Raw genomic sequence first — 25,302 nt, forward strand, 5'->3', positions numbered from 1 at the left:
ACTTTACCTCATGCCAGTCTTCGAGTTTGTTGTCAGAAAGATCTAGTTCCGACACATGAGCGCAGAAGGCAGCAATTTCTTTTTCATCTCCTGCACAGGTTATTCCACAGCTGTTCAACACTAGTACACTTGGGAGGTTGAGGCGATCTGAGTGATGAGGGATACAAAATACTTTTTATATCAGCCAAATTCTTGTTTACATATGTTCAGCCCCCAGGAATTGTCAAGAAACAAAAATCAAACAGTGTGAAATTACACAAGGACCTAGAAAATACAGGATATAATGGAACCAAAAGGCACTGAATTCTAAGAAGAGACAGTCAAATTTGCCCAGGAGGAGCTCAGAAGTACTGCACCAGCAGTCTTCTAGGCTTTAACTCGTAGCAGGATTGTTCATCTCAATTACCAACAACAGAGCCCTCGTCCATGCTATCATCTTATCATCTGAACACAGGATCCATGAAATTCATGTGTGGACTACCAGTGCTTTCTTATAGGCCTCAATTATTATTATTATTTTAAATTTTGTTCCAAAGTATTCTGAATGGCTATTTTCTCCTTGCCTGATGTGGATCTATATCTTTTGTGCCTTTGAAAATCACCTCAAACATTAAATAATTAATCTACCTACTAAATCACTTCTGTCAAGTTTGTATCATTCAAGAAATCTTCCTCACTTAAGTGGGTCCATTCAAAACTCTACGTCTTTCTCATCCTTGTCTATCAATTATTTCCACTTCACATCCCTACAGAAACTGTCCCTTATGAAAATTAGCCTTCTTTTAAAATATAATTGTAATGACAGAAAGTATTTCAAAGTCTTAAACTATTCACTGAATTTAGTGAAACCGAGGTAACAATTTTTGGCTACTGCCTAGCTCAAAAACACATGTGTCAATAAAATCACTCTAAAGGTATAAACATGAGAATGCAACCACTCTTTTCCCATTTGGTATAAAACAAGGACTCATCAAAGTAATACTTTATTAATGAAGACCTCAAATTGCATGGTTTTCATGTAATCTTGCTACTTTCAGCAACATATTTCTCAGAATGGGAATGGATCCTGAAAAAAAAAATTATCAAGGAAGAAAGCCACTTGTCTCTGCCATTCCAGGTTTTATATAGAGAGATAAGATTATTGTATTTGGAAACAGCAAACACTCAGTAACCTTTGAAAGAACTAAAACAATGATTCAATATTAATCCCCCACAATTACAAAAAACTACTTCCAAGAACTTTTTATTGCAACATTAAGCTAAAAGGCAAGCAAAAATAGACCTTGCACATCTCTAGTTACAGATTTTTGCTCACATCTAATCCCTCTCCTAGAATGTATCTCATCTCTAACCAAATTCTATATTCTTGAAGTACTAGTTAAAATCCTATAGCTTTGAATAATTTCTTGATCATATTAATTATCTTTTAAATTTCTTTCCCAATCACTATACCATTCATTTGGCTCAACATAAATTATCTTGTGTTGATTTACCTTTGTAAATGTGAATATCTTATAAACCAATTAGGCTATAAGGTCCTGAAGGGCACAGGCCAGTCTTGTACTGCTTTGTACCCTCTAAGTTCCATAAAAGAATATGCATTTGAAATATTATAACTCAAATATTATTCTTGTCCTACATATGCAACTAAAACATCTCTTGGTCAATCTGGAGGAAAACCAGTCCTGTTAGGTTCTTTAAAAAACTGAAATCATAACAAGGGGGAAAGACTATTTGACTGTAATTAAAAATAAAATTAATCATTTGTAAACAAGGCAACATTGTGATTTAACATCCTTAGTAAGCTCCAGAATGTAAGTGTTTTAGGTATCATCTTTCTTACCTTTCATAGGAGAGCCCTGAGGTGTGGCTGGGACATGGACTCCCATCCCCGGGCCACGGCGGTAAGGAAAATTTTCAGGACTATATTTTTCACATAATACTTGCATGAAACTTCTTCCACTAGGTTGATCCATGTTTCTTTCTTAAAATGCTACAAGAAACCAAGAAATCATCAAATTATTTATTTACTCATATAAAAAGTATCTACTGAAAACAAATTACTTATAAAGTACTAGGACTGGGCATTGCAAGACACATAATACTTGGTCACTGACCCTAGAAACATATATTGTGGTGACAGCTTACAATTTAAGGAAGCTACATATATAGACAAATGACATCAATAACAGTTGAGCATATGATATCTGCAATACAGATGAAAAGTATTACAAGATTTAGAAGAGGAGTGATTACTTCCAACCAATGGCAATGAGAAAGCTTTTAGCTGGTGCATAGGATTCATGTGGATAAGTAATTGGAGACAGGTCTGAAAAAGAACATACAAATTGAACATCAGGCTAAATAGTTTGGATGAATCCTTTAATATCTGTCCCTCAAAATTCATTATCTTCCTCCATAGTAAAAGAATATTTAACTGGATATATGGATAACTATATTTAGGAATAAGTGCTGGCTAAGTTGTAGCTGATGAGATAGAAACCAAGTATTCTGTGTCAGCTTCTAGGAGTCATCATTAAAAGATGACCAGAGTGTGCCATTTGCCCTCCTTCTTTGTTTCTTCCTCCATCTGTTGCCTAGAAAACTAATGCCACCAGACAATGAACCCAAGGAATATACCCTAAGAAAAGTAGAATGAAGAGCTGAAAGTGCTCTGCATCCTTGAGGACTGCATGTAACTGAGCTGCCATACTGGTACATATCTCTGGAAATTTTAGTGACAGGTAAACAACATATTTTGTTTAAGTCATCATTCTTTTCAAATTTTTAGCTACCTACAACTGAAGCTAATCCTAAATAATATGTAATGTCATCTCTTTTCGTTCTGCGTTTGGGTAGGGACCTTTCTGTTTAGCACCAGTTAAGGGTCCAAACACTGAATGACTCCAGCATCTGAGAAGATGAGTACTGAGAAATGCTCATGCATACATTAAAACAGGTTATATTAAACAACATGCTAACTTCTGACAACCTTTAACTCATGACTTAAGGGGCTGGCTATGATCCATATTAAATATTAATCAAAATATAGGCAGCTACAATTGACTTTTGTAATTTCAACGATTAGGTGTCAGGCTCTTTTACTAAAATAATCAGAAGGGAGAAAGATATAGAGACTTTAGGGTATTCAGAGAAGAAGACATCATAAGAAAAGAAACAGCAGTAAAAATGTATTATGATATGTATGAGTATGCACAAAAGATCTGATGTTGCCAAAGCAGCCTGGCAATGGTAGACATCATCTGGAGCACCTATATAGGAACCTCAGAGGAGATCTTGTATACCACATAAGGAGGTTGAACTTTATCCTACAAGAAATGGAAAAAACTAAAAGGTTTTAAAGAGGGGAATACAACAACTAATTTTTAGGGCAAACTCATCCTGGCAATCATGGAGCTGATGAATATGAGGGAAACAAGACTAAAGGCAAGGAGACGCGTTAGGAAGATACTGCAAAAATCAGGAGAGAGCCTGAAGCGATTCAGTAGTAGAATAAATATAAAGCAGAAGCAGAGTCACAGTCACGTTAAAAAGCAAGCTTTTCAGAAATTACAGGGGCTAAGGGAGAAGGCAAAGTCAAAAATGACTCCCAGGTTTCTAGTTCAGGTGACCAGGTGACTGGTGATATCATTAACTAACAAGAAAGCAGGAACAGAGCCCATTTTACAGAAGAAAATAATGAATTCCACTATAAACATCTTCAATTTGAAGTGCCTGTGGAAGATCCGGGGAAACAATCTGAAGTCGGGTGGAAAAGGTGAGCTAAAGATGAAGGTCTGGACATCATTATGATATATAAAATCTTATGAATAAGAACAGAAGGACAATTGTCACTGATATTTAAGGGACAGGCAGGGAAAGCAGAGTCATGAAGAAAAAGAAAGAAAACCGCCAGACAGTGGAGTGTTTAGCCAATATTTTGAGAAGTTTTGCTGGAAGTGGAGAAGGAAGATGGGGATGATAAGGTAGACAGGAACAAAAGAGAGTAGGGAATTGGAGCAACTGTCAAGATTTCATATCTTAAAATAAGAGAGAACCAAACAAGGTTATAGATTACAAGGAAGAAGCCAGTAGCCATGAAGAGGCTGAAAAATCACTACCTGTACTTTGTCCCAGAAGAAGCTAGCAGGAATGAGCACTGAAAAGCTTCTCAGAAGGCTGTGTGATACTAGCCAGATAATACTTCAAATTGTTTCCCATTAGTGGTGACATACTTGCTTCACTATAGTTACTGGTTTACTTTTTGCTTATGCTGTTTAATTATAATGAACATTAGGTATTTTTCTTGTGATTATCTTATGTCTACCACTATATTATAAAGGGGAGTGGAACTGTGTAATCCTATTTCTTTCAGTATCAACTGATAGCATCAGGCATCATGGTAACAGTTTGATAAATGTTGCCGAGTATTAAAATCACTAGCCTCTCAGATGCTGACAAGAAAGGGCAGAGAATTTAGGATGGAAGGTAGGTCTACATCCCACCCAGTTCTGACTACTTAATAGTTTTGTGCCATCAGGCAAGTCACTGTATCTCAAATGTCTTCAACCATAAAATAAGGTATTAACACCTCTACCATCTGGATTACAGGGTTGCTATAGAGCTCTAAAATATATAAATGCACTATCTGGATTACAGGGCCGTTGTAAAGTTCTCAAATCTATCAATGTTAATTATAAGAGGAAGTTGTAGTATAACAGAAAGCATATGGACATAGGAAACTGAAGCTCTTTCCCTAGCAGGGTAAACCATAGGCTAGTTATCTAATCTCTCTCTGCTTTAATTGTCTCACTTATGTATGGCCTAAACTTTCCTCTCAGGTTTGTAATAAGAATTTGAAAAAAGCATGAATATAAAAGTGGTTGTTAAACTTGGCTCTAGTAAAACTAGATTACTAGCAGGACCATGATCTACTGGACTTTGTGGAAGCAATTCACAAACGCCTAGAACACAGGAGATGCTCACTGAGCACATGCCCATCCACCAAACAAAAATTTTCATGGTAAATGAAATCTATTTCATAATGAGTAAAGTGACCTTGAAAATAGAGGGCTGCCCACTGCTCAAGATTCCCATTTGTAAGCTGAAGGATAGAGTGTGTTTTAGTACAAAGCAGTTTGTTCTTTCTATCTACACAGTGTTAACTGTCTACATAGCAGCTGCCTTCTATGCCAACACTGAGTGTGTCAAAATTGAAAGGTGTTGTGTTCATGTAGGGCTTTGGGAACTTCAGGTTGAAAAGTGCTTTTTCAATGAAAATTCCTCACCACCAACAGCAGACAACATGGAGCAGGTGCTATGCCACTAGCGACAGGCACCATCGACATTATCAAAAAGACCTGTCTCAAGCAGAATGCCAACAAAAGTTTTAGAAATTTTTAACAAAAAGCCAAAGGAGTTACCTTGCTGTCTTCCATAAAATCAGCAGTTCAAAAGAATAAAAAGTGTGTGGAGAGGGTGAAGTGTCACTGTCGATATCATACCACTGAGTTTAAGCAGCACCTTTTATCTGGAGGCTTCAGAACCACTTAAACTCAAGCTTATACAGTTCCAGGGCAATAATTGCATATACAATTTAAATACAGAGAAACCAAGGGATGGTAGGAAAAACATATTCACATTAAAGTGCTAGTGAGCAAGCAAACATGGGAACTTAAAAGTTTTTCTTCATAGTCCCATGCTGTTAAGAACTCTTCCAAATAGGATTTTTTTTTAATAGTTCTTTTTTTTAAGATCGAAAAGCAACACCAAGTGCGTTCATTGGTCATTTTCCAGGATACACGACTGGATTAACTTTCCAGGAATGCAGATGAGTACACATTAATACATAGATTTTGAATTAGAACATTAAGATTGTGAAACGGATTGGTAATGTAACTCTATTCAAAATCTGTTGGGGCAGTCTGAGGAGGAACAGTAGGTGGGAAAAAAGGCTGAAAACCAAACAGATTGAAAAATGAGGAAATACTGGATGGAAAAAGATCTTTAACTAGAGCCTTTAAAAGGTTTTTGGGGGGTGGGAGGGTAATCTATGACATTCTGGAAATAACAAGTGTCAAATTACATCAGACTGCCTGTATAGCTGGCAGAGTTCTAATGCATTTGTAAAACTGTTCTGAATTAGTGCTGAAAGCCAGAGAGCCAGGGATCTCTGGTGATATTGCTTGGTTCCATTACTAAGTTGTAAAGTGGGCCTGTGAAAATCTTAATTCGTTTGTGCCTCAAGATCCTGACTATAATATACTCTTGTAAAGTGTTTGGAAAAAGTCAAGATAATGTATGAGTTGGAGGATAAGGTGCTCAGTACACTTTTGCCAATTACATTAAAATCAGAACAGAACGTCCGGTCACCTAAGTACCCTTAATCACTATTGAGGTTAAGTACACAAACAATTTGCACTTTATGTTCCCAATAAAAGGGTTAGGTCAAAATTAGTAAGAAGCTCAACACAACTGAAAACAGAAAGTAGGTCATGTCTGAACCACTAATACTGGGAAACCTAAGATAGATCCTTTTGTGTAATAAGTATGTAAGGTCAATACTTATTTCACAAAGAAGCAATGTAGAGTAATATACTTCATAAAGCATGAATACTGCCAGTTCACTCACTAATTCCAAAAGATATAAAAAGTACTCCACAGAGTGCCAATATATACATTTTAAATCTTATAAAAATAGATTTATCTGCTTGTATATGCATAGGCTATCTCCGGAAGGATAAAATAAAAATGAAAAAAAGTAGTATCTGCAGTTGACTCCAGAGAGAAGAAGTGAGGAATATGAGTGGAAAGATTTGCTTTCCAGTGTTTACCCTTTTGAACCACTTGAATTCACAATGTACATACATCATCTTTTTGAAATGTAAAATGCTTTTAAGTAACATACCTGGAAATAACCTAATCATTTGTCAAAGAGTTTTTTAATGTCTTCATTATCATAATGTTTCTATTTTTAAAAATCCAAATTGGAATTTGGATATGTAGAATATAAAATATTATTTTTAAGGAAACTGGGGAGGAAGAAACGAGAAATGAAATAGATGGCTAAACAGAAACATAATTTTGTGAAACAGCATCAGCACAGAAAAAGCAAGCAGAAACAAAATACATCCGAGCCTGAGAACCAAAAACTAAGAGGAGGGAATGAGATGAAGATGAGTAGGCTGCGAAGGCCACGGCAGCATTCTGCCTTTCTTTACCATGGCTTTCACAGGTCAAAGCAAAAGCTCCACTACGGGGTGTATTGAAGGGCTGGAAGAATACCTCAGGCTTGCACAGTTCCACTTACTTTTCTAGCCAAGTTAAATGGGTTCCTACAAGTTACCCAAATGTTTCATCCAAATTACCCAAATTTGACCCAAATTATTCTGACTCTGGAGCCACAACATAAGGAAGTGTGATGCTTTAAGATGGTTGGGAGATTCAGGCCTCCCTGTCACCTCGGACTGTAGAGATTTAAAAAGGAAAGAGAAGTGCTTCCTGCAGCAGGAAGCCATTCCTGCAGGTTTCAAGCTACTACAATAGTAGATAGCTAGAAACTGATTTGTGCTTTTGAAAAAGAAATCACAATAATTCAAAATGTGCATTAATTTAGGATGCAGCCAAATCTTTAAGAAGTTTTCACAGCTTTCACAGAAATGGAGAAAAGGAAAACACTCTCAAGTAATTTAAAATTACTTTCAGTTATTTGACAAGGACCTATTTGTATACAACAAATCAATCATATCTATTCATCAGAGAAGGGCAGAAAAAACTACACTCTAAAAGCTACCTGCCAATATTTTGCTGCCACTATTTGAAAACAAAACTTCAGGTAAACAATTTGCCAAAGTCTCCACAATTTCACCTTTAACTTCCTTTGGTCAGATGATATTTCATTCTAGTGATTTGCTATCCACTTGGGTAATTGCTTTCTTCATTAGACAATTTAAGAATGAGAATTTCCTTACCAATTGTTTAGTAAAAGTGCAGACAACAAATATATTTAGTTTTCTCTGCCATCTCTTTTCATTTTCATACCTTAACAAATTCTCCCAATTAGGCATATTTGCCCATTCATTTCTTTTTAAAATGTGTGCCTTCACAGAGCTTAGTTTCATTTACTTCAGTTCAACAAGCATGTACCAGATGCTAAATCTATGCCAAATACTATGCTAACCACTAAAGAAAGTGAGAATGAATAAAATCCAAACTCTGCCCCTAGGGCATCCACAGTCTAGAATGAAATAAATGAGATAACACATACCTAAAATAAACCAGACAAGAAACAGTGAATTAAACATAAGAAGTGATTAACTTTCAGAAGTGTGATCAAGGAAATACATAAATCCTGAGCCATTTTGAAAGTTGAAGATTAGCTGACAAGGTGGGGAATGGCATTCCAGGCACAGGAAACAATAGCACATGAGCAAGCACAAGAGACCAAAAACAAGGGTTATCAACGTACTGCTGAAACATAAAACGTGTGTGCTGACAGGTGCGGAAGACAGGAGATTCAACTGTGGAGGTGACAGTGGTCAGTAAGGTCATGATTGACCTTTCTTGGGCTAGACTTTATCCTACAAAGATAAAAGTAAGAAAAATTCTGAGAGATTACTGTGACTAGAGTGCAAGGATGAGGGTTACCGTTATTTATGTAGAATACAGAGAGGGCAAAAATGAGAATTTAAAAATCAGTAAAGGACTAGGCAATGAGGAGTTTGTTTACCTTAGGAAAAGCACTTCCAGTACAGTCAGGGGAGCAGAAACCATAGAATAGGGAATACAGTAAATAAGCTGAGACAGCGTAGCAATCATACCTTTAAGAGGCTTAAATGAAAGTGAATGAGGTGAGACGGTGGAAAAAACCAAGAGTTAAGAAAGACTTGTTTTTTTTTTTTGTTTGTTTGTTTGTTTTTTAAGAAAAAGACAAAAGACAGAGAAATGTATAACCTGAATTTGGAAGGGGGGAGAGGAGGTCAGCCAAAACTAAGAAAACAAAGCCAGAGGAGGAAAATCTCCTGGCTACCTTCAAAGAACCTCTCAGGATTGCTACCTTTCTCAATTTTTGCAAGTTTTGATTTTGTTTTGTTTTTTAAGCCCATTAAGCTTTCACTTTGTGGACTCTTCTTCTAACCTCATCTCCAAAAAGCTTTCTTCTTTTGAACAGTTCTCCACTGTATGCAAACTCTGCCAGATTCTTCGACATTTTAGGTAGCTGGAATTTTTGTTTTGTTTTCTAAAGCAGTCTTTCTGCTCTTCAGCATAAGAGTATCCACAAAAAGACTGGAAAAAGTGTTTTTTTTTTTATTCTGGAAAAATGCTTTTTTCTTATTCTGGAAAAGCATATGTATCTGTTATATATTTTTTCCTCCAGGAAAGATGAAATAAATCAATGAATAAAGGTCTCCTAACTAGCTTTTTTCTAAATATTTGCTTTTAAAAAAGTACAATATTTGTTTTTATTCTGAATTTTTTTACAATTTCCAATTAAAAATAAGTAAGCAACAACAATGGCAAAACCAGTAATCTCACCATGTAGTTTCCCTTTTTATTAGCTAAGCTAATCATATAAATAAGTATTATCAAAAGCTTTTCACATCTGAAGCATAGTTGGAGCCACATTCACACCAGGAGACTTTGGTTTAGATTTAGCAAGCACATGAAGTCTGAGTATGCACCTCAGGGTATGTATCTTTCTAGACCATTTTTTCCATGCTATGTAGATATATATTTTTTACACAAAGATTAGATGTGTAGTTTTAGATATACAGTTTTATAACCTGTCTTTTGGCTAAATAGTCCATGAAAAACTTTCCATATCAGTAAGTGCATATCTACCTAATCATTTTTAAGGTTTATATTAGTATTCCACTAATAAGTTTTTGGAGCTGAAGTCATGAATGACAGCTCTCTCTCCTACATAAACACTTCCAGGACACTAACCAAGTCAGCATAATTAGGCTGGATGGTTTCATTCTGTGTGGCACTTCCAATTTCATTTATCCTGAAGTGCCTATACCTGTGATTCTATCTCAGTTTTTACCCTTGAGCATTATGTCATATAGCTAAGTAGATGCTCTCTTTGGAGAAAAAGGAAAATAAAGTAATTCTAATAATTTTAGCACTATTTTGTAGAATTTTAGTTAGCCAATTCACTAACTTAACTCTAAGTATTCTAAAAGCAAAATGAGTGTAGCTGATAAAGGCCTTATCATAACACACCATGCCACCACGATTTCACACCCTACTAAGAACCACCCTATGTCTCAAAGTCTCTCAACTGTATACTACATTATACACAAGTGTAGTGATGTGGCACATCAACCTTTCTTGGTAGGAGGTTTTTTTAAAATCCAACACTGCCAGATGAAATGTGAATTTGGACTCCTGATCATTCCTTTAATTATGCTATCAGTCAGCCACTACCACCTTCTTCTTTTATCACATTATTATGCTTCTCCTTAAAAGTACCACAAACATTAAAATGCCTATCAAAAATTCTTTATTTCATTGTTATTAGTGACAAAGATAGCTAAAACTGTGACTATGTTATCAGTGAGAAGTACAGCTTCAGAGCTGTCTATATTTTCTACTAAAGAACTATATTGCATATAAGGCACTTTAGATGTTGAACAAAGATACAAATTTTTCTCATCTACAACTGCACATTAGCAGTTATAACTGACTCTCATGCTTGTAGTCCATCAGACATAAACACAGCCCTTGAAATTTCTGATCCAAATACACTAGCCCCAGAATTTCATAATTTTGATGAGAAATATGAGGAGAAAAAATTAAGACAATACTACTATTTAGACTGAAGTACCTGTTTCTGTGATATTTCTAAACACTTCTTTCTTCATTTACATAACCTCTCATCTTCCAAAAATGTTGGTTTAAACCAACTGTCTATGTCCCTATTAAATCAGATATTCTGAAATATAAGAAAAAAGCACTTTGCATATACTTTCAGCAACAAAAACAACGAAAAAGGTTTAACATTCACTGACTTTTATTCTAAGGGCTTCCAAGGAGAGTTCCATCCTGCCCATCCCTCCACCCTCACTCTGCTCTACCACATACACACCCAACTCCTTTACAAACAAATTTACATCTACTCCTACCTTTCTATTTGGCCCAGATTCGATTTGGTAAAATTCCAAGGCTTTAAAGTTGCATTTATTCAAAGCAGGATTAGATACATTTACTCTTGAACTGATGTTCCCAAACTAAGTGTCCCCACACTGAGATTAGCAATCATTTTAAAGCCTAGTAATTTTCCAAAACCACTCTCTGAAACAGAAAAACTTATCTCTATTTACAGGATACGAAACTGAGGGGACTTGCTTGGCTTTCTGTGGCCTTAACAGCATGCTAAGTCATGCTTTCTGTAGCCTTAATCTGCTAAGCCATGCCATCTTTACCAAAAAAGGAGTATTGCATGTCAACAGTATACAACATCACACACAAAACATGGAAACATAACTTACAAAAATATATGAAACCTATTACAGCCAAAATTCCTCTTATAACCACATTAAAGTAACTGAACCAAAAAACTAAGCAGCAATACCGACTGGTCTAATCCTCAAGGGGAAAAAATTATTCCCAACTTTTCCATCCTTCCAAAAAGCAATGAAGATTTTTTTCCTTGAATACATTAGGTTTCATCAGAAGAAAACTGTATATGCACATTTTCTTTCCACTGTGAACACACAAGTTTAAGGTCATTACTTAGCTGTTTACAGAAAGATTACCCCCATTATCTGTGCTCTTGAGCAGCTACAGAAGCCATCATGTTAAGTAAAAGCCTCATTAGGAACAGATCACAAGTTCATCACTCTACAGCCTTCCAGAGCAGTTTACAAACCACCCTGACTAATAACCAGGGATTGCAAGAATCTTAAAACATCAATCACGCATAAAGGTTGAAAAAGTTTGCAGATCATCAAGAAAACGAAAAGAAAAATCTACATTTTTTTCACTAGCTCCTTTTACATTTAGTGCTATGGCAATATTGCCTGATGGTAATAAGTGCTGGTTCTAAAACTAAACTCTCTGGGTATGTGAATCCTGACTGATTCCACTACTCTGTGTGACTGTGGGCCAGTTACTTAAGTTATCTAAGTCTACCCTTCCTCATTCATAGGAAGGGGTAGTAGCCTGTAACCCCTAGCTCACAGGGTTACAGAAGAATGAATGGAGATAATATTGGGAAAGGGTGGTTAGCACAGTACCTGGCACATAGACAGCACTTATAAATATGAGCTTACTATTACTTCTCCTGCTGCCCCATTACTACTACCATCACCACTCAGTGAACATGATAGCATGGATTGAGCTTAGAGCTGGAGGACTAACTTGCAATTTTTTAAAGTAGATTTAATCTCATTTTTAGGTCCAAGGACTATGCTAAATTAATACCAATTAATGATTTGGCACAGTAAAAATGTCTGACATTTATGCTATTCCTCCTTAATTGGAAGAGCTTGCCCTTACCTCTTCACCTATCTGAATTTTATGCATCCTGCCACACATTACTCAAAATATACTTCAGAGATGAAGCCTTTTCAGATACCTCTCCCTATAGTGATGTTTCCTTAGAGTTAAGCTCATGTTAATCTTGCCTGAAATATTCAGTGGGCGATTAATCACATACCGGCATGTCTTCTTTTCATTTTGAATAATATACCCTTATTTTGCATGTGTAGCAATGTAACTTTCATGTGTTTGTCTTGTGTTTTCAAACTGTATAGCTCTTGAGAGTAACAACTATATCCTAATGCATCCAGTATATGATAGCATATACTGGAACTTTGCATATAATTGACACCCCATAAATGTGTTAATCAATAGGTTTTCTAATCACTTCTGATTGTCCATATCAAATATATTTTATGTAATATGAAAAGTAGGGTTATTAATAAACTCTGAAGTCAAAGTACTTTAAAAACAAAAATTCTTAATAGCTACGGCTAGAATACATAATTTTATCTACTCCACAGAGATTCCAAAAGAGGTGCCATCATGTCTCAGTCAGAAATATTTGCCACTACCACAAGTTAAATCAGTCAGCAAAAACCACAACCACAATAGATTTAATATTGAATACATGATTTTGTACCCCTACTATACCTTACAACTGATATGCAAGAGTTAATAATTTATACCATACTTCATAACAATAGGTGCTGCTCAGTAACTCAAGATTAATACATGTGCACTGCTGGTAGGAATGTAAATGGTACAACTGTGTGGAAAACACTATGATGTTCCTCAAAAAATTAAGCATAGAATTACCATATGACCCAGCAATTTCCCTTCTGGGTATGTACCCAAAAATTGAAAGCAGAAGTCAAACACATATTTGTACACCAATGTTCAGAGCAGTATTAGTCACAACAGTCAAAAAGTAGATAAATGGATAAACAGAATGTGGCAGATACATACCATGGAATATTATTCAGCCTTAAAAAAATTTTTGACACATGCTACAACATATATGAACCTTGAAGACATGATGCTTAATGAAATAAGCCAGATACAAAAGAACAAATGGTATATGACTCCACTTCTATAGGGTAGCTAGAGTGGTAAGTTCATGGAGACAGTAGAATGGTGGTTGTCAGGAGCCAAGGGCATGGGGAATGGGGAATTATTAATTAATGGGTACAAAGCTTCAGTTTGGAAAAAGAAATTCTGAGGCTGATTGGTGGTGATGGTTGTGTAACAATGTGAATGTACTTAATGCCACTGAACTATGAAATGGTTAAAACGACCATTTTTATGTTATGTGTATTTTACTACAAAATAAGCATTTTTGAAAAATACAAGAATATAGTGTATGCTATATTAAAAAAAAAGATGAATATAGGTGAAGTCCACAATTCCTGATTCTTACTCTTGGCACTTAACAAATGAATGCAAATAATTCACTTGAGGATCCTAAATCATGAGGGATAAAGCAGCCAAGTCTCAATCAATACATTTACTGGGAGATCTGATTTATGATGTATATAATCTTCATTTATGTTTTTCTTGGAATCCTTTAACAATGTTCATGAGGAAATCATCACTAAATGAATGAGGGACTAATAGAGTCAATAATTAAATTGCAAACTCCAAAATGGTATTTGCCTTTACAAAACTCACGCCTTAAGTTATTAATAATGCCTATGAGAAAATATGATCCCCATACGATTCTCATATAATAAAGGTTTAATAGTTTAGACTTGTTTTCAACATTTTAAGGGTTGCAATTCTTTCCTAAAATTATGTGCTTCAAGCATTTACTTATGAACTAAATAATAACATGATTATAAATATAATAAAGGTATTCTCAAAAAAGAAGTCTCTTTATTGACATAATGGCATCTATCAGAACACTTGGTATTTGAAAGATTCATTGCATTATTCTCTTAAAATAAAATGCTATAAAGATATGTGTAAATACAACAGAAAGGGGAAAGTGCTAATGCTAAATTTCCTAAAGAAGAAAAAACTTTCTCCCAGTATTTCATAGGTTGAGTCTCATTCTTCACAAATTCCCTATCTGCAAATTTCCCTACTTGCCAAAAGGTACTTGTTACCCCAAAATCAACCCTTGCATCATTTTCGTGGTCATTTACAGATAATCACAAAGTGACAAAAAATTCGAGTTGTTCAACGTGTAGGTTTCCTGCTGCGGTAGAACAACGTGGCACTATGCCTTCTTGTTTCAGCTCTAATAATATAAACAAGTGTCCTTTCCATGGTCTATCTAGCGCCATGCTTTTCGTATTTTTGTGCTTTTTGTTGGTGATTTCACTATTTAAGTGGTCCCCAAGGGTAGTGTTGAAATGCCATCTAGTGTTTCTAAAGCATGAGGCTCTAACATGCCTTATGGAGAAAATACACAATTAGATCGCTTTATTCAGGCGTGAATTATAGGGCTGTTTGCAGTGAGTTCAATGTTAATGAATCAATGATATATATTAAATGTCTTTAAATAGAAACTGATATAAAACAAAATTGTCTATTGATCACTTGACATAAATGTTATGATCAGAGACTCACAGGAACCTAACCCTATATTTCCCCTAGGAGTAACAATATTCACTAATTCACTGTTCATCGCAACTTTGCAAAAAAGTACTGTGAATAATAAGAATCAACTGCATTCTGTTGAAGAAAATAACCCTGGGGAAGGAAAAATAGACCAACGAAACAGAAAACAGAGCCCAGAAACATGCCCATGTAAATATGGCAGGAAGTAGCACAGAGATCAGTAGAAAAACATTAAGCTATTCAATAAGTGGTGCTAGGACAGTGAGTAACAATCTGGGAAAAGATGAAATGGAATCCCTACCAAAAAATTCACCTCCAGATAAACTATGAAAGCAAACTTTATCTCCTTGAGAAAGAAAGGAGATAGTTTCCTATTTCTTCTAATAGGAAAAGAACTTTATGATCTTGATATAGGGAAATAGTTCATAAAGCAAACATATTTAAAATACATTTTTAAAAAGTTGAGCAGTTAAATGAAAAACTTGGCCAGGCATGGTGGCTTACATCTGTAATTCCAACACTTTTGAAGGCCAAGGCAGGAGGATCACTTGAGCCCAGGAGTTCAGGACCAGCCTGGGCAATACGGCAAGACCCCTATCTCTACAAAAAAAAAGTCAGTCGGCCATGGTGGCATGTGCCTGTCACAAGTCCCGGATACTTGGGAGATTGAGGTGAGAGGATCACAAGGAGGTGAAGGGTGTACTGAGCAGAGATCACGCCACTGTGCTCCAGCCTGGGTGACAGAGCAAGACCCTGCTTAAAAAAAAAAAAAAAGAAAGAAAGAAAAGAAAAGCTTTTGATGGTCAAAAGCCATTAAAAACATGAAAAGACAAGCCAGAAACGGGAAAAAAGATACTTGCAACATAGGTAACTAATACAGAGAATTCTTAAAAACAGTAAAAAGAAGGTAAACGACCTAGTAGGAAGATGGACAAAAGACATAAACAAGTACTTAATGGAAGATAAAATTAAAATGGTTAATATATGCAAAAGATGCTCACGTCCAATAATTACCAAACAAAAATTAAAACCTCAGTGAGATACCATTTTATACAAACCAGCAAAACTTAAAAACTCTGACAATAGCAAGTATTGAAGAAAATGCAGAAGAACAGAAACTGGCAATGTAGCCAGTGGAAATATCAATGGGTACAAACACCTTGGAAAATAATTTATTACTATCTAGTAAAGTTGAACACTATGTACATACTCTATGATCCAGCAATTCCACTTCTCAGTATAAACCCTATAGGAACTGGTATAGTAACTTGTACTGAGCAGCAGGAAACAAGTAAAAGAATGTTTATAACAACAGCGTTGTCTAAAACTGCAAAAATCCTGGGGGTCTGGGGTGGGTGAAGTGGAGAAGCCCTTACATCTCAGAACAGGTAATTGGGTGAACTACAATATAATCATAAAATAAAATGTTACACAGCATGGAAATTAACAACTGGTAGTTCATTACGCCTACTTCCTCATCAACATGAATGGCTTTAAAAAACAATGTTGATATGTTCACAAAGGGCAGAAAATAAAACAATGCTGAATGGGTTAAAAAAAAACACAAGCATATATACAGTATAATTCCATTTATACAAAATTTTAAAACATGAAAATTAATCATCTTATCATTTAAGGTCACATACATATATGGCAAAAATTGTAAAGAAAATGTAGAGAATAAACACAAAATTCAGAATACTGGTATCCTAGCGGATAGTATAATCAGGAAGGCAAAAATAGAACACTAAATTCCCTCTCCAAATCTGCTCCGCCTCCACTCACTCCCATCTTGGAAGTTATATTTGACTTTTCACTTTGCCTCATACCCCCATAACTAATCAGCAAGACCTATCAATACCACATCTAAACCATTCCAATTCTGCCCAATTGTGTCCGTATCTATTACTTTATTCTTGTTCAAGCCATCATCAACTTCTCACCAGGACCTCTGCATTAGCCTCCACCCTGGTCTCTCTTGACTCTTGTACAATTCATTCTCCACAAAGCAGCCAAGTAATCTTCTCAAAATTTAAGTCAAATCATGTCCTTTACACTCTCCAATGGCTTCCCTTCACATGCGGAATAAAATCCAATCTCTTCCTCATAGTCACCAAGGATTCACTTAATCTGACTGTTGTTTATGTCTCTAACCTCATTTCCTCCCACTCTTTTCTTCTAGCCCACTATTCAGCCTCCGTGGCTTTCTACTTCTCAAACTTGCTAAGCTGATTTCCCCCTATGGCCTCTGCATTTGCAGGACTGCCTTTCTCCTGTCTCTTGGCAGAGCTGCTTCATCTCAGTGTTTAAGTCTCAAATGTAAACACAAATGTCACCTTCTCAAAGGGGCTGCTTCTGACCACTCCATCAAAAATAGCACTACTGCCACCATCACTCATGGTCACTTCACCCTCTGTCATTCTTTATAGCACTTATCATAATCCGTTAGGTTAGTGTTTGTTCTCCAGCAGAAAATAGGTCCCACAAAAGCAGGGATTTGTCAGTCTAGTTCAATTTTGCACACAGCAGTGCCTGGCATATGACAAAAAAATACTCACTGGATGAATGAAAAAGTGAATTTTATTTCCAATAGACATGAAGCAACACCTTCTGACAGTGAAAAGAAAATCAAGTTCACCAATGGCAGAATGAGGAGAAGGAAAAATTTTGAAAATCACCAGAAAAGCATTATTCCAAGACAGTTTTAAATTATACTTTTCACAAAGTACTTGTTATGGATCACATTCCTAAGAATGATTAATGATTAGGCCGGGCGCGGTGGCTCACGCCTATAATCCCAGCACTTTGGGAGGCCGAGGCGGGTGGATCACGAGGTCAAGAGATCGAGACCATCCTGGTCAACATGGTGAAACCCCGTCTCTACTAAAAATACAAAACATTAGCTGGGCATGGTGGTGCGTGCCTGTAATCCCAGCTACTCAGGAGGCTGAGGCAGGAGAATTGCCTGAACCCAGGAGGCGGAGGTTGCGGTGAGCCGAGATCGCGCCATTGCACTCCAGCCTGGGTAACAAGAGCGAAACTCTGTCTCAAAAAAAAACAAAAAAAAAAAAAAAAAAAAGAATGATTAATGATTAATTAAAGTTTCACACAGCTTTAAGATCCTGAGTTTGGGAAATGTGTTACCTGTTTAAATTTCATTTTTAGAAGAGCACTGTGATTAAAAGCATGATCTTCAGTTAGTTCTGAGTTTACTTATGACCCTTCTGCGTAATTTGAACAAGTTACTTACCTATCTCTATGCCTGCTTCCTCACTTGTAAAATGAAGCTGTTAAAAGCTATTTCAGTTATTGTGAAGATTACATGATATAAAGTTTTTGAAGCATCTAGTTAAGTACCTGGCATGTAGTAAGTGGTAAACAAACTAGTTATTATTATGAAAGCTGAGAATTTCAGATAAATGGGGAAGCTGATATAAATCAAATAAACAAACAACATCCCCATCTGGCAGAGATAAGAATACATGCCAGGATTAAATCGTTTTCCCTCCCAGAAGACAAATGTACACAAAGGTAATATATAATAAGTACGGACAAAGGACTTTGAGAACACTGAGGGAGTGACTATCTTCACTAAGGAGGGCAGTCATCACATGTAAAACTGAGTTTTGCAAGACAACAGCAGGAATTTACTAGATGAAAACAAGGGGAAAGCATGTGCACAAACACAAATGAGTGAGAGATGCAAAACAGTGAGAAAGTAGTGCAGTCGGTGTAGAGTATATATGGGAGGATGGCTAGAAGGTAAAGGATTGGTAGGGCCAGATGGTAAGGTTCACCATTCAAAAGCTTGCACTTTATTCTTCCATCAGTGGGGAGATGAAGGGGAAAAAACTTAACATGATAATTTGATACCAATTCTTCTAAAGAAGGCAAAGCACCTTTATGACTTTAAACACCACACAGGGCCACAATCTGTTAATATAAAATAGAAAATATATTAAGCCTTAGTTCTTAAAACCATATGAGCAATTTGTTTATTAACAATGACTGACCTGGAACCTCTCCTCAGAATGTTTTATTAATTATTATGGTGACCACTGTTGTGCTAGGCATCTTCGTGACAGCAGATAAAATCTATTGTGAGTTTACTATGTGTCGTGTACTGTGTTGTTTTGTATGTGTTATCTCATTTAACTATCACAACACTTTTATAAGGGGTACTACTGTCCCACTTTGCAGATCAGAAAACCGAAGCAAAGAGATTATGGGCCGAGAGACAGGGAGTGACAAAACCAATATTCAAATCCAGGCTGACTTCAAGGGCCTAAAATTAAACCAGTTTGCTGAACTATGATATTGCTCAGTTTATTAACATCACTTGCTGAAAAATTATTTGAGTACCTACTGTAATTTAAAGCATCATGCTAGTCAGTGACTTGTAACTTTTGCTGTATGGAAGAATCATCTGGGCAGCTTGATAAAATGTGGATTCTTAGGTTCCACCTGAGATTCTGATTCAGTAAGTCTAGGTTAAAATTCAGGGATCTGCTTTATTTTATTTTTTTTTTAAACAGGGCCTCACTCTTCTTACCCAGGCTGGAGTGCAATGGTGTAATTACAGCTCACTGAAGCCTCAACCTCTGGGGCTCAAGTGATTCTCTGGCCTCAGCCTCTCAAGTAGCTGGGACTATGGTATGTACCACTAGGCCCAGCTAATTTTTAAATTTTTCATAGAGATGGGTCTCCCTATATTGCCCAGGTTGCCCTCGCCTCCCAGACTCAAGCAATCCTCCTACCTCAGCCTCCCAAAGTACTGGAATTATAGGCGTGAGCCACAATGCCTTGCCAGATCCGTATTTTTAACCATATGTTCAGTCAATTCTGATTCGCCTGGTCTATGAACTATGCTCTGGTAGACCCTGTGCTAGATGTCCTAGTGATTCAAGGATATTTGAGCCTCCTGTTCACTAGGCATTTATAATCTAAAAGGGATAAAAATAAGGTGCACAAATAATACCAAGCAATACAGCAAACGTAGTACAGACAACATAAGTAACAAAGACTTCAAAGAGGGGTCATCTGAAATGAAATGAGAGCGAGGAGGATTTCATTAAGAAAGGGAACATTTTATATGCAGACTTTCAGGGATAATTTTAAACACAAAAGAAGGTACATGAGCAGAGGCCTTGGCAGGCAGAGGAACTACATTTAGGAGTATAGTGAAGATGCCAGAAAAAAAGTAGAGAAAGGCTGTGGAAGGCCCTAAATGTCAAGCTAAACACTATGGGCTTTATTCAGTGCTTGTATTAGAAAGCAGCTAATGGTTTTTGAGGAGGGAAATGGAATAATCACAGCAATATTCTTTGGAAGAGTACTCTCATGAAGCTATACAAGGAACAGACAATGGGAATTGTCCAGTTATTACCATTCTAATCCCAAAGAAGTAAGTCAGAACAGTAGCATGAAAAAGGGAGAAATGATAAATCTTGTTGACTAACCACATGTAGGAGAAAGGCAACGATTGCAAATAAATTATTCCTTCACCCTCGAAGCCCAAATTGTATCACTATCAGTTTCGTATTACTTCTTATACAGCTAACCAGGCCCAAAATATATAAAGAGTTCACTTATTTAAAACACAGCCCAGGACTAAGTAAATTAGACTCTAAGTAACCAACATACATGTCACACAGTTCACACACTAAGAAAAGAAAAAAAGTATTACATAACAAATATAAGTATCTGATTTTCAAAATCATAGTAGTTTGGAAGCAAAATTTAGAAGGGTTTTAAGAGCCTGCTACAGGTGGACAAGCTTAAGAGTGTTGGGATCAAAGAAGAAACAAAAACTGTTAAAAAGCAAACGCAATCACTCAGGGTCACTTCTCCATAAATGTTTATTGACAAGTACACATGATTCCCAGAAAAATGAAATAAATAAGAATCTTCCTTAATGTTCCAAGCACCTACCACAAAAGAAAATATTCTTTAAACATTCATTAAAGTATTTTAAAACAAATATTTCCCTGATTAAGAGGTCATTTTTAAAGGACGGCTGATATATGCCAGCATACACTCTATCAGTACCCAATAAATAATTAAAAGCAAGAAAGACATATTTTATAACACACAAAGTTTGAAGATGATAGAATGTTTTCATAAAGCATTTGATGAAGAATGTGACCCCACTGATGAAGTTTAACTTGAGTAATTCTGCCCTGATGACTGTGTCTTTGAATTCTATGTTACAAGTAATATGAACTCATCCTCAACAAAAAGAAACACTATTGAATTGGTCTCAAATATATACACTGTAAATGTACCTACTGAAATTAGACAACATCCTTTGACTCTCAATGTCCTGGAATAATAGGCTGTGTAACAACTTTTCAAAGGACTTTAAAATCCCAACATTTAACATTACCTAAAGGGCTCCACTTTGTTCACCAGCAGTCATTAATGTTTATTATGAGTTAATACTATTTTTTCTAAGGACCCCACCTAAAATTTTTGTAGGGGGAATTAAGTTGTTAGTTGATTCAAAGTTATACTTTGGTTTATGATTAAGCTTAAAATATACACCAAAGCCACAAACTGTATAGCTTTGACATATATTTTATGGTGTATTTTCACATATTTTTCATTATGTAGCAAAAAGTATATCATAATAATTACTGGAGTAAGAAGAATTTTGGATGCTTTTAAATAGCAGAAAAGCAAATCAGTGTATCTTCACAACACTGGAACAGTAAAATAAAATTTCTTTAACTATGTTGTGGTGATAAGGCAACTAAATGGAACTAGGCCTCTCATATTTCTCAGACACAGCAAAGGACAGAGCAAACTAAAACACGCACGCATACACAAAATTTCATCAATCAAATGATCAGGCAACATTAAGACATCAAAGGTGAAGATTATGGTACTTCATATGCTACATGGTATAAACATCTAAACTGAAGCAATCAACTGCACCTAGCTGCCCTCCCTTTCCTAAAAAAAATTCATCTTCCTAGAATCATCCTTACTCTTCAGAAGCTTACAGAATGAGGACACTGATTGAAGCCAAATAAATGTGCCTCAGAAACAGTGTTTTTCAAACTGCAAGTTGTGACCCACAAATCATCAATTTAGTAAATGTCAGCCGGCATTTTTTTTAATGCAAGAAGATGGAATATAACAGAAATTAGCAGAACATATCACATGTAATAAGGGTATATACTGTTTTGTGAAAGTTTCCCTTCATACCTAGGTATGTACTAGGCCAGAATGTAAGATGTACTTATTACTGTGAGGCATGATTTTCTTTTTTTTTCTTCTTTTTTTTTTTTGTTTAAGTGCGAAAGCTACCACCCTAGAGATCTAGGTCTAATGCTTCTCAGGACCCAAAGAGTGAATGTTTTCCTTAGTCCTCGGCACCTGTTCGTACTCTTTGCTCAAGATAGACTAGTGGACACTAATTTAAGAGCTCCATAGCAGCATGAAGTGAATAAGGGACAAGCCCCAGCTCAGTCAGTATTCGGACTTTAAAGCACTGCCAGCTCCCCTCAACAGCCCTAGGGTTGCCTACAAGCTCTCTGTAGCCTAGCAACCTTCAGAGGAGAGCTCCTCCTTCCTCCACTGACTGTATACAGTTCAACACTTCCAACCAACTTTCCTCAGCTACAACTTCTGGAATCACTGTGTCCCAAGAAAAGACAATATTAAATCTCCTCCCTTCACCAATTCCCAGAATGTATTCCTACTAGAGGATCTAGAACTTAACAGAGAAGCTCCACAGAGATCCTTACTTCCCCCAAGATCCCAGGACAGGGTACCCTCCTGTCAGTCCTCATCTTATCCCAACCCCTTCGTTCTCAGTCTCCCAACCTTGGAGCAAATCTTTTCTCCCAAAAGCCCTTATTCAATTACCACATCCTTTTATCAGCCCCTGGTAAGAGCAGGCCTAATGTCCCCAGAGCCTAGACATGCCCGTCCTTCCCCCAGCAAACCTCCCTGGGGACCTGTCCTCTTTTTTGGGATTCTGTAGTTCAGAGACAAGTTTCCTGTTTCCCCAGCAGTCCCAGGCACGTCTCCCTCTCCTACCAGCTTAGAGACATCTACCCATCCCCCCCGATAGGGCACGGTGAGACGCCTCGATTCTCCCAGGAAACCGGGGAAGCTCCCCCACACGCCCTCCTCCAACCCGGGGCCAGCCCCCCAGACCAGCCCAGCCCAGCCCAGGACCCTCCCTGCTCCGCCCTAGCCCAGGCCAGGCAGGCTCCATCCTCCCTCTAACCTTAGGGCAGGTCTCCCATTCCCACAGCTGCTCGAGACCGGCCCCGTGTGGTTCTCAGTCCTTCCCCGAGTGTCCTATCCCTGCACCCTGCAGGAGAGACCCCCCGCGCCTCGGCTCCGGAGGAGAGCGCCTCGGGCCTCAAGACCCCGGCAGAGCCGGCGGGCCCGGCTCCACTCACCCCTCAGCCCGGGAGGCGGGGGAGCTGCTGCGGCGGCTCCTCCGGCTGCGCCTCTCCTCCCCCCTCCCGGCCACAGCTGTCGCCGCCGCTCAGCTTCGGCCCTGGTCCCGGCCGGCCCTGGCCCGGCTCAGCTTCACCTAGTCCCCCAATCTGGCCGCCGGAGCCCTGTGTCCTGCATTGACCCGGAAGCAGCTTTCCCTGCCCAACAACAACACGTGACCCCGCCGCACGTGTCACGTCCGCTGCGTGAATGGGAGGGGGCGCCGGAGGAGCGGATCCTACCCAACGGAGCTGGGTTGCCATGGCGACAGGGATGGCTGTGCTGGCCTGGGCTTCACCACAAACTTCTCATCTGCTCTTTCTCGTGCCCATCCATTGAGGGGACATCCCCAGGGGCGGAACGGGAGTACACATTGTCATATCAGAGGACGATAGGGGCTGCAGAAAGGAGCACTGGGGGGAACCTTTCCAGAGACACTTGGAATCTTGGCCTGGCTCTGTTACTGATTTGCTTGTGACCTGGACCAAGTCACTTCCCGTCTCTGGCTTCAGTGTCCTCAATCACAAAATGAGGGAACTACACTAGAGGAGCCCTCAGGATATGGTGGCAGTCTGGCCTTCCTTCTATGCGCCCATCACAGGTGGCATCCCGAGCTTCCAACACCAATATAGTAAGGGCAGCTTTCATTTATTGAGCACCTTCTAGGTACAGGCACTGCGCATGTGCTATTTTTAATTTGTACAACCCTCCAAAGAGATGGTATTTACAGAATTGAAAACAAATGCAGAGTGCTCAAGTGATCTGTCCAATACCACTCCGTGAGTAAATGTGACCAGGGTGAGATTTGAATCCAAGTCAGGCTGGCACCTGAGGTCCATGCACTTCACTTTATGCCACGCCGTTGCTCCAATGCTATGCACAGTATTGTTATATCTGACTGTTGAGCTGTGATTGCTTATGTACTCCTTTGTCCATTTCTTTTGCAGAAACATACATGGAATAGGCATGGTGCTGGCTCATCCTGAAGTAAATTCAGCCTTGTATGAAAATGTCAGCTGACGTGCTAGGAGATGAAGATTTCTTTTTTTGGAGAATCAAGTTCAGTCTTTAATGATCTCAATAACTGATTAGCCAAAAATGATCTTTATGTACCCCAAATGCCTGCTGGATGAAAAGTTAAATCTTTCTGAGAAGGGAGAACAAATGTATAAACACTATAATTTTTCCCCCATTTATTTATTTTATTGCATTTTAGGTTTTGGGGTATATGTGAAGAACATGCAAAACTGTTGCATAGGTACACACGTGGCAGTGTGATTTGCTGCCTTCCTCCCCATCACCTACATCTGGCATTTCTCTCCTTGCTATCTCTCCCCAGCTCCCCACCCCCCACCATCCCTCCCCTTTTTCCCCCCAACTGACCCCAGTGTGTAGTGCTCCCCCGAGATGAAGATTTCTTTGTGCATTAAGTGTTTGTGCTTTTGTGTGCTGCGTGCCAGAGAAGAGATGGGGGATGTAATGTGCATGCGTATGTCTGTGTTGGTTTCTAGAAGGGGGAAACAAAATTATTTAGGAGAGACCCAATAGCAGCCTACCATCATCAGTTCCTGGAGACTTATTTTTGTCATTTTGTTTTGTTTTGTCATATCCCATAGGTAGTGCTTAGAGGAGTTGTAGGGGAAAAAAGCCAGAAGGACATGGGCAAAGAAACTGCTCTGAGGATAAAGGGGATGATAAACCAAGAATTGTATCTTACGTTTCTCAGCAGGGGACTTTACTTCCCCTTCCATAGAGAGCAGAGTGCCTTGCTGGCGATTTAAGAATTTCTGGCTTTGG

At 37.9% G+C, this 25,302-nt stretch overlaps 1 protein-coding gene across 7 annotated transcripts in view; it reads right to left on the reverse strand.

Moving 5' to 3' along the window:
* TBCEL (tubulin folding cofactor E like) overlaps positions 1 to 23,685 on the reverse strand; it is a 75,563-nt gene extending 51,878 nt beyond the window's left edge. Inside the window, exons 1-4 of one of the 7 annotated variants that reach the window (XM_032285173.1) lie at positions 23,466 to 23,656; positions 2,233 to 2,329; positions 1,844 to 1,993; positions 8 to 147 (exon numbers count right to left, since the gene is read on the reverse strand). In XM_032285173.1, the coding sequence (XP_032141064.1) occupies positions 8 to 147; positions 1,844 to 1,976 (273 nt within the window). In that variant the 5' untranslated portion in view covers positions 1,977 to 1,993; positions 2,233 to 2,329; positions 23,466 to 23,656. Of the gene's footprint in view, positions 1 to 7; positions 148 to 1,843; positions 1,994 to 2,232; positions 8,915 to 11,126; positions 15,518 to 23,465 lie in introns of those variants that run through there. The other 6 variants (XM_032285172.1, XM_032285169.1, XM_032285171.1 and 3 more) reach the window with 6 other exon arrangements.
* Between the last annotated feature and the right edge of the window lie 1,617 nt (positions 23,686 to 25,302).

This window comes from Sapajus apella, unplaced genomic scaffold (genome assembly GCF_009761245.1).
Source record: "Sapajus apella isolate SASKATOON/1434 unplaced genomic scaffold, GSC_monkey_1.0 scaffold16, whole genome shotgun sequence".
Lineage (NCBI taxonomy): Eukaryota > Metazoa > Chordata > Mammalia > Primates > Cebidae > Sapajus > Sapajus apella.